This window comes from Strongylocentrotus purpuratus, unplaced genomic scaffold (genome assembly GCF_000002235.5).
Source record: "Strongylocentrotus purpuratus isolate Spur 01 unplaced genomic scaffold, Spur_5.0 spur5_scaffold_1, whole genome shotgun sequence".
Taxonomy (NCBI): Eukaryota; Metazoa; Echinodermata; class Echinoidea; order Camarodonta; family Strongylocentrotidae; genus Strongylocentrotus; species Strongylocentrotus purpuratus.
In genome coordinates, this window is record NW_022145594.1 from 49,827,973 (window position 1) to 49,838,625 (window position 10,653).

Below are 10,653 nucleotides of genomic sequence, written 5' to 3' on the forward strand. Positions count from 1 at the left end.
AGTACATTCCTTTAGATGCTGTCATACCACTTTCTATTGACCACAACCATTTATAATTATGAGGTCCTCATGTTTACATTTGTGTTATGCTAATCCTGTATTTACGTTTCATTCATGGATGTTGACCATGGTCAAATATGGTTTAAAATAGCTAATGTTAAATTCACATAACAAAATATTTTCTTGATTATTTATGTATTGTGACTCACCCAAAATACAAAAATGGATGCTCAGAGAGAGAAGCTGGTAACATATTTATGTATTGTGACTCACCCAAAATACAAAAATGGATGCTCAGAGAGAGAAGCTGGTAACATACCAATGTCTACTATGTTTAGGCATAGCCTACATATCTTTTTGGCTACCCTCTATATATCATAGCAATTATACTAATAAATATACTTCAAAGTGGAGAACACTGTCTCTATTGTTTTATTTCACTTTTTAGAAGAGAAAGTGGCACTCGACATCGAAGTCATCGATAGACAATTATAAAATCATATCTTAAACAATATAGTGTCACATTAACATGTAGGGAAAATAATTTGTCTATTTACATCTGGCTTAATAATAATAATGAACATAATAACAAATGCTTATTACTTTCACCTACATGATATTTTTAGGATTAGGAAATACTTGTATCTCACTTTCAGTGCATTCATGTGGATTATGCAAATGCAAATGTGACTGACACAAAAAGGCACTAGCGAGTCCAAAATCAGGGCAAGAATCACTCTCCCTCCTTATTTTTTTTTCATTAGATGAAGCCTAAAATAAGATTTTGTATTAATCCAAAATATGAGTACATTGTATAATATTGTTATCTACCCAATGTTTCACTACATGTGCTTTCTATTTTGTTTCCATTCATAAAGCTCCATTTCTTAACATGATCATAAGATAAATAATTTCCTTAATTAATAAAAAAAAAAAGCCATGAGTGAAATAACTCTAACCCCATATCTTGAATATTAATGTTATAAATTGGGAATTCATGTTGTAAATTAGATAGGAATTATGTGGTGCAAAGGTCTCCCAACCCCCCATGGCTTCTCCAGTCAATGACAAATTGTTTCCCTCCTTTGTTTGCGTATCTCTATTACTCATTTGGAGTAGCCCCCTGTATGCCTCTTGAAACCTATACTTCGGGGGACTGGCTGGGAGCAGCAAAGAATATGTGCCTCCCAGAATTCATATTTTGAGAAATGCTGTATTTGGACAGAAAACAGAGATGTTGTGATTTTCTGTAGACGTCAAGCAAGGCGCCAGGGTTTTTATTATAGCATTCAAGTCGTATAAGCATACCACATGGTGCTCCCCGCCGATGCTGTAAGTTTTCATGGTAAGTATTCACACTTGAAGGCTTTTGATAACACCATGTGGTAGCCTCAATGAAAAGATCACTTATATATGTTTCTGTCAAAAGAACCAGCATATACAGTATGAGACATCTAAAGGAATTACAGAAAAGTACAATGTACAAAAGAAAAGGAAAGAGATAGAGATGGTGATGGAATGGAATTAAATTAAACGCTAACACATAAAAATGTACGTCACAATTGTGGATGAAATGCTCACCTTTGATTCCTTTCCTTTCCTTGCAAGTGTTGCAAAAAAACAATGATGGTATGAACCCCAAAAATGAGAAACTTCCTTCAAGGATGGTATGGAGCATATTATCTCTGCCACATCAAGTGACATAGAAGGTCCACAATATCTATCAACCTGGAGATTAACCTGGAGATTAACCTGGAAAAAATTACAAAGTGATACAGAATATACATGTTCACTTGGATGTTAGGCATACATGTGTAACCTACATGGGCGGTTGCCCTAGATGTGCTGCTAGAACTATAGAAAGTAAGAGGGAAAATGAAATAAGGGTAGAGGTTAAAGAAATAGTGCCATGACATTTCATATCGAATTCCTATTTCTGTGTCATTAGGAATATTTCATCATAGTTACGGAGAATCTTTAAACAAAATAAAAGGAGAGTATAACTAAGAACAGGTTTCAAAGAAGATTATTTAAAGGGGAATTAACCTCAAAATAAATGTTAATTTCGGTTTGTAGGCCATTAAAAACATTATCTGAAAAATATAAAACATCGTACATTTGACGAAAGAGAAGACATAATTCTTCTTCAGAATCCTTCATACTTCGCAACTCTGAGAATTTTCAGAACGTCGCCAATGTGTTTGCGCACAGCCCGTTCTGTGACATATCGCATGGAGTGAACCGCTATTGCGTATTACGTTTCCCTGCTGTAAACTGTAAAATGATCACTGCAGATCACATCGTTTTTCCTGTTGTACTTGTACTTTTTGTCCAGAAATAGAGCTGCTACCAATAGCTTGAATATCTCATTGCGATTGTGTGGGTCTGGAAACTGATGAAACGATTCCCCCTTGATTTTCAAGGAACAATTATTACGACCAAACGTTTTGCAGTACACCATGTTTGATGTGTATTGCATACCGGGCCCGCCGCGCTACATCATTTTTCTGTACAATACGTCACAACACGGAAGTTTTTAAGGAAATTTCGACAAAATGGCAGCTTCCTTGGGCAGCAGACGTCGCAAATATGGCGAAGTAGGTTCTCTTTATTGTACTTGCAAGAACAATGCTTTTTATATCAAATGAAACCTTGTTTTACTCTCTATGTCATGATAGATGTGTATTCCATATGTATTGTAATTTGTAGGTTTATTTGCATTTTCTTGTTTTGTTTAATGTGTAATTATTTATCAGTCTATTTTGTTTGTTAAAGCGCTTTAGAGAGTTTGGTGGTAATAAGCATTATTATAATGCTTCATAGTCAAGTCATGATGTTAATTCTCCTTTAAGTTCACACTATATGGTGCCTCATACATGTACCTTATTCATTTATAAATGATAATAGGAACACGATCACTATATTACAATCGTGGATACGGAGCAAAAATCTAGGCTCGCAAAGGAGAAAAAAACTGTTGATACCCCCTGCATGCATGAGCACATAAATGTATTCAGTCTTACCAAGGGAGAGTGAAGCAGAAGATAGGACGAATGAATGTACAGTTATCATGAATGTTAAGAGTTGCAATTTATGCTGCAAAATTCAAACTGTGATTCAATATGATTCATATCAACAGTAGCGGATCCAGGGGGGGGGAGGCTGGGCCCCCTTCCCTGGGGAAAAAAACATGTTAATTTTACCTTTATTTGGCGGTGGGCCCCATGCCCTGGTGTTCAAAGGGGGGGGGGGGGTGCGACTTAAAAAAAATTGAGGGCCAAAAAAACAAATAATAATATCTTTGGCCCCCTCCCCTGCTGCCGGCTGGATCCGCCCCTGCATATCAATACCATCAATTTTACACAGGGCCAAGAATATCGAACAGATTCCTTTGTGCCCTGTTAACCATTTAAAAACCAAGATAGGCAAGAGATTTTTCGGGGGAAGAAATGAAAAATGTGCAGACTATTGACAAAGTTCCCTTTCGTCAAATTTTATCTCATCTAAAAGGCAAAGATGCACCGTGTATATATCATAATTATATGCACGTGCCAGTACATATGGTAGCTTCAATGTAATTACATTGATGTCCTCTTCAATGTCTTGTAAATTTGCACATCCTTAATTCTTTTTCTTATTCCTCTCCCACCCAAATCACATTCATTTTGCATGCAGTGCTTAATGTTCCTATAAATAGGTCTCTCTCTCTCTCTTTATCCCAATTACTTTTAGATTTTGTATGCATACATTCTTTAACATCCCTTCGTGTGCACATGAACTGACCGTCCAGGCGCCATATTGATTGTTTCTGGTCTGTTTTCATGCCTTTCTTTCAGCCCGCCTATCTCCACTATCCAAGATGCTACAGACTTCTAACAAATTACTCTAGATTGCGCAAAAGTTGCTCCTCATCTAGCCAAAATGCCTATCGCCAAAATTCTTTAGGCCATACAAAAAAAAATCATGCTTAGCATCCCCAAAGCTTCCTTTTTTTAAAACCGCCTGCTTCCCCCCCCCCCCCCCCCCATTTTTTAAAATCAATGGTCACACATGATATGAATAGCATCCTCTAAATTTCTGCAAATGGATGTGTTTATGTGGCCATGTACATGTAGCTCCACCATTGGTATAATCAGTACCCTTTTGGAAATAGATAATTGAAGACATACCCCTTTCAGCAGATTACAAAAAAAAATGAACCCTACAACTGGATGATGAAAAATAGCTCTTAAAAACCATACTTTTCAGGAAAATTCCTAAATAACTTCCACATAAGCTCAATTTGCGAACTTTACACCTAGGTCTATGAAACTTGGCAGACATGCATGAGTATCAACCTACTTGATAACTGCTTGCCAAGTTTGGTAAAATTTCATGACGTCGATCATCACAAGGTTATCATAAAAAATGCTGAATTCAGTTTGCTATGCATCATATTACAATGCGTGATATGATTTTGTAGCACAATAGCATGGATGATAAGGGGTTAAAATGACCACAATGAAATGCCCCTAAGTGATACCATACACAGTATGTTCACTCAGAATATTTGAAGTTAATTGAAATTGGAAGCAGGTCACAATTCTGATCACACAGGGGTTTCGGCTAGGACGTCAATTTACAGACTGATTTTTGCCCCTTTTCGATTTTTCTTTATCTTGAAACTTTGCAAGTATATTCTGGGTGGCCAAACCTAGGGCATCTGTCAAGCGAGACGGTTTAGATGCCATTTTATATCAAGCATTACAATGTATCCCACTATATGCATCACATAGTAGTATGTTAGCATGCAAGGCCATATAGGCCAAAGTATATATATGGAAAACCTTACGTGGGTAATGACATGTGCCTTCTTTCATGTTGTGTACATAGGCTCATCTAATTGCTTTATGTATTTGGATTCTGCTCAAAGAAATAGAAATGCAAGCATTGATGCATGTATATCGTTTTACGATTGCAGTTCTAGCTTCAAAATTGGTACTGTTCAAACCTCTCTGATTTGTTTTATTTACCAACAGCAATACAGTATTCATACATTTCATACAATGATATGTAAGAGAAGAGAAACTATTGGTTGATAAAAGTGGCCAGATAATAGCACATGTGCTAGTCAAGATGCACCCTTCCATAATTATACTGTTGTACTGTAAGAAAATTGCAAGAGATGTAAAAGTAAGAACTTGTACAAAAATAAATTAACTAATTTGGTTCATCAAACTATGATTAAACTTACCACATGTGGTCCAATGAATGCATAACCAGCTACAGTGTGTGCTGTCGTGTCTGTGCCTATGTACAGCTCAATCTCCTCTGATGAAACCCTGTCCTTCACCAAGGCTGCTACATCTGGGCCCTGACTCTCAAAGGCTACATCAACAATGAAATCTAATTGTTCCTGTGAAGCCCTTTTGGACATGTTTAGTCCCTGAAGCATATACTTCATTACATGGGTTGCAATACTTTTGTTCTGTGACACAGTGAAGTACAGGAGATACCTAAACTCCTCCTTCCTTGGCAGCACTACTTGCTCAATCAGCCTGTTGAATTCATTACGATCTGATTCATATATGGAAGCAAGATGGACTCCAGCCATGTACTCCTGAAACAGTTTATGAGGGAAGAAGACTGGCAATTGCACATGAGAACTCCTCTCATGTGTATCTGTATCAGCAGTAATTCTGTCCTCCTGAGACAAAATCCCAACCCTACAGGCAGTTTCCTTGGAATATTGGCATTTCTCGAAATCAGCCTCACAGAAAACCAGTGTATTTTCTAGCAGACCATTGAGGGCCTGTTTGGCAATAGGTCTAAGGAGCTCATCAATTTTTTTCAAATAGGCAATAAGTGAGGGGCTGCCTACTTTCTTCAGCTCTTTCTGGGTATAATGTTCTTTTAGAAAGGCAATCATTTCTTTGAATATCTGGGAAAAAGTTTTCAGTGATTTCATTTTCTTTAGTTTTTGCTCGTTACGTTCTTTCCACATAAGACACAACATGGCTACATATATTGGATAGTGGGCCATGCTTTCAGATATGACATCATTCTCACTGGTAAACTGGATGAGCTGATTTGCTTTATCCTCATTCTTTGGAAAGTATTTATGAATGTAAACTGACAAATTCTCTCTGTTGAAACCCTGAACATGAATGAATGTGTAGAGCTTCATTAGATCACCATCTGATCTAATCTCTACTGCTCTCCATGGACGAGTGGTCACCAAGACTGGGCAAGAGGCAAGTTGATCGGAACAAAGAATATCGACAAGTCCAATATCAGATGAGCTTCCACATGCCTCTGAGGAGGTGACACTTGGATGTGTTGGCTGAAGTTGCATTTGATCAGTAGGCTGTGATTGGTGAGATTCTGTCTTCATGATTTTGCCACGGACTTCGTCTAGCCCATCGAATGCGATGAATACCTTGTCAGGATTTGACCGAATATACTCAGTAATCTGTGAAACCGTTGCTGGATTGCTTTTGGCCAGATAAGACTTTACAATCTCGCCAATAGTGTGTTGCTTAAATTCACGTAGAGGAACAATCAAGACCCACACAAAGTGATTGAAATACCTCCCTTCAATCCAGTCCCAGGCAATCTTAGCACAAAATGTAGTTTTTCCAGCCCCTGCCTCTCCCTGAACCATGATCCTCTTGGGGAACTCTCCATTGACTTCGAGATCAAGGATATCATTGTAATTTAGCTGTCGCTTCTCTGTCCCATGTTCTTCTTGTAAGTAGAGATCAGTATACATGTCTTGAAACTGCACAGTGGAAGCAGGATTGAGAGGATCAGTTCTGATCTTACAGAGAGTTGACCTGTACTTGAACTTGAGATCATTTGCACACCGCTCAACCAGTTCAGGAGAAAGGGGTTTGGTCTGAGATTCAGCTAAATGAGGTTTGGTCTGCGATTCAAGCAGTCTTGATGGCCCTCCTAAAAATACATAGATAATTCATATTCACATGATTATACATAAACTTTACGTAAATTTAATACAATTTGATACATACAAAAGGATTGTAAAGGCCTGAGGCTAAATAGTGTGACATACAACTAGGTGCATGTACTCAAAGACATAAAGTCCTACATGTTTGTCTGAATTTATGTGACTTCATTCAATTTTAAGGGCATTTAGATCTGAGAAAATTGAGTATACATGTGCTTGTAGATGAATTACACTGGAAAAAAAATTCTTAGGACATTTTAGCAATGTAGAGTTTCCCTGACAATCATACATCTTATTTTGAAAAACATGACTGCATCTCCAGTATGCCTGCGCCTAAATTCAGTTATTGATCAGGGCTTGAATCAATCTTTAAATATAACAATGAGAACAAAAAGCCTATATATATATACATTTTGATTTATCTTTCTCTATGACCTTTAACCCGACAATCCAACATCTGATCACTTGTCTCCCTACATGTATGTGACGCATACCATATGTAGTTTTTTAATTTTCAATTTTTCAGCTAAATTAGCTAAAGTAGTTATTGATATGGTGATAATCATTTCAATTTGCTAACCATTGACCTTCTTAACGCAAACAAATAATCAGTCTGTCTCAACATGCTGATGCATACCAACACCAAATTTAAAATTCATGGCTCGAACCGTTCTTGAGACATTGCAAAAATGGGGCTAAAACCTTAAAAATTAATTTAATTTGAACCTCATGGCCCTTGGCCTTTGACCAACTTATCCTAAAATCTAACAACTTCATCTCACTTTGGTGATGCATGCTAACACCACGTTTGAAGTTCATACCTCAAGTGGTTCTTGAGATATCTCAATAGAAAAAAAGCAGGATGGAGTGACATAGAACTCCAAACCATATTTTCCCCGGCACCACCCTCGGTGGGCGGATGCATAATTAGTTTTCATAATGGAATGACGCAACAGAAATTATATACTTTGTTTGTAGAACATTTGCACATAAGAAAGCTGAAAAACATTTAATTCTGCTGTCACTCAAAGTACTTGTACTATATATTGGTGTCCAGAAAATATCTAGGATTAACGGAGTTAAATTAGTAGATTATAAAAACACGCTTGGGGTCTGATCAAATTTGACACTTCTGTAAATTGTGGCAAATGTGTAGAACACAGAGCATTTACTATCTCTGTGCTAAAAACTAACTTAACTTTTATGAGTGGTTTTCTACGTCTTCTGGTGTAGCAAGAATTAGTATACATATGTTTACCTGTGCTGTTTGGTATTGGAGGTCCATTCAGTAATCCGTCTGATAGGCCACCCAAGTCAATCTCTTGTAGTTTGTCTGCCAAAAGCTGTCGTTTGTTTGAGTGTGAAGGTTGCTGCATGACATTCCATTTCATAAACACATCTAGTAACGCATTGGTGTAGTTCTTCGAATTCTCTGCCAGGATTGACTGTAGTTGAGCATGGGGGATCCCTAGAGATATCCCTACAGCCTCATAGTAAGATGGAGGAATAGCCTGAGCCAGCTTCAGGAACTCCAATTCACTGACAGTACTGTAAAATTAACAATAAATCAATTACGTACGATAGAATATTAGTTAGAGAGCATCCTATTGGCTGAGAAATTATCATGTAACACTCATTAAAATATATTGCCTGTGATATTAAGATTTGAAATATATTGCCCCAAGTTGCAGGTGAGGGCAGAATTGTTCTGGCAAGGGTAATTATTCCAAAAGAAGTCTGGCAGTAAATACAATAATGATGTTAGTAATAATAATAAGAAGAAATGGATAACTACTACTTGTTGTAATAATAATAATGTTTACGTTGTTGTTATTATTATTACTAGAATTGATGATGATGATGATGATGCTGGTGATGATGCTGATGCTGATGCTGATGATTATTTGAATCATTATTATCATAATTATCATCACTATTATCATTATAATTACCCTCATCATCAAAATTATTATTTGCATCATATAATCTATGCAATCACTGAGTTTGTTTGATAACATGATGATTTTAAGAGTCACATTGACTCATTCACGACAATAGGCCATTTCCGTATTGTAACAAAAAATAATACATTTTTGTAAAGTGCCTCCATACAAAACATTTCATTCATCTGAATAAAATAATAATATTTCCATAGACAGTATCCGAACTGCATATATTAGTTGATGCCAGGTAGGACAAGCAGTATGGCTTGACCTACCTAGCAACACTTAATATATGCAGTTTGCATATATGGACTAGATGACTATTGACATCTTTTTATTCTTATCAGGTGAATGAAAAAATATAGATATAATGACCGCTTTGAGAGGAATAGTTGTTTTATAGGCTCAAGGGGATGTTGCATCCTGATATCACGCAAGATGCAACATCCCTGAGAGCCCTTAAAACAACTATTCCTCAAATATTAAAGCAGTCTGCCTCGTTTAAGAAGGTTGAGTTCTGTGAAAGGTGAAAGGGAAGAAAATTAAAAAAACAGCTCTTCAAATGCCCTCATTTTTGAAATATGACAAATATTTTGTCTCGGACCACACTTTTCTGCCACATGTTTGTAAAGTCCCATATACACATTTTCGAGTCCAGTTCATGCGACTTTTGGCAAGACTGGGCAAAATGATCATTGTGACAACTCCAAAACCTAAAAGTATGTACACCAATACTTTTGTGCTACATGATCAACCTTCCCAATCGCTTCCACATTGTTTCTTTTGCAAAGCAATCGCGTGACTAGGGCCCTGTTTCATAAAACTTGTTATCAATTACAAATGCTAAATTTCTACGACAAATCTGCTCTCAGCCGATCAAATGCCACAACTTCAGTAGCTTATAACCTGTTATCGATAACAAGGTTTAAGAAACAGGGCCCAGAACTCAATTTCAGGTGCTACTAGCATATGCATACCTTACTGTAGTGTTCGGACCTGGATTGGTTTCAACGTCACCAGATCTCATCAAGAGGATCAGGAGCAAATAGAGAAGGCAGAATCCATCCATGGTGTACGATGTCCTTCTCATTCGAGGGAAGTGTAGTCCTCTGGAAAATGATGATAAGACATGGGCGACAATACCTGGAAAACAATATTCATAAATATTTACATTACGTACATAAAACAGATGGAATAAAGATCTTTGAAAGTTTCACTTTATCTAATACACTATTTGTGTTTCACTTGGAAGGTCGCTATAGACAGGTCGTGATTCCCATGAGAACGTGTATATTATAATTTGTTTTTAGGAAAAATACTAAGATTAAAAAATTGACACGAAACAGGTAACAGCTTTTAAATCATCACCATTATTTGAACAATAATACAATTGATGAAGATTTAGTTGATTTTTGTTATGTTTTTGTAGGCTCCCTGGAGTTATCTCATTGCCAGAGTTACGGGTCAATGTATGGATATGATTCTGAATTGGCGCCATTATTATTATGCTATAAGGTGTTGCCATAGCTCCCTGGAGTTTCATCAACTTTCATGACCCATGCTGTAGGTATGTTACAAAAAAATTACGTAAATCTCAAATTCAAGCTCTTGCTCTATGCCATCAAACAGAGCTTGATGAGACCTTTTATTTGATGCCTCATTCATCCTAATAGCCCCAGTAGAAAGTTATGCCAATTTTAAACGCCCAGAAATAATGTATTTAATTGCTTTGTTTTCCTTTGTTTAAAAAAAAAAAAATTCATC

The 10,653-nt window shown here is 36.8% G+C and overlaps 1 protein-coding gene across 1 annotated transcript; it reads right to left on the reverse strand.

The window, feature by feature from the left end:
• Positions 1–5,081: 5,081 nt before the first annotated feature.
• LOC105445696 (nucleotide-binding oligomerization domain-containing protein 2-like) lies at positions 5,082–9,664 on the reverse strand. The gene is made up of 3 exons (XM_030978901.1): positions 9,645–9,664; positions 8,205–8,494; positions 5,082–6,933 (listed from the first exon to the last, which is right to left on the reverse strand). The coding sequence occupies exons 1-3, from the start codon at positions 9,662–9,664 to the stop codon at positions 5,213–5,215; spliced, it is 2,031 nt and encodes a 676-aa protein (XP_030834761.1). The 3' UTR covers positions 5,082–5,212.
• Between the last annotated feature and the right edge of the window lie 989 nt (positions 9,665–10,653).

Coding starts and splice junctions, on each gene's coding strand:
- LOC105445696 (XM_030978901.1), bottom strand. CDS start 9,664: ATGTGGAAGCGATTGGGAAG. Junction 8,495..9,644: donor ATGTGGAAGCGATTGGGAAG/GTTGATCATGTA, acceptor TTAATTTTACAG/TACTGTCAGTGAATTGGAGT. Junction 6,934..8,204: donor TCCAATACCAAACAGCACAG/GTAAACATATGT, acceptor ATGTATTTTTAG/GAGGGCCATCAAGACTGCTT.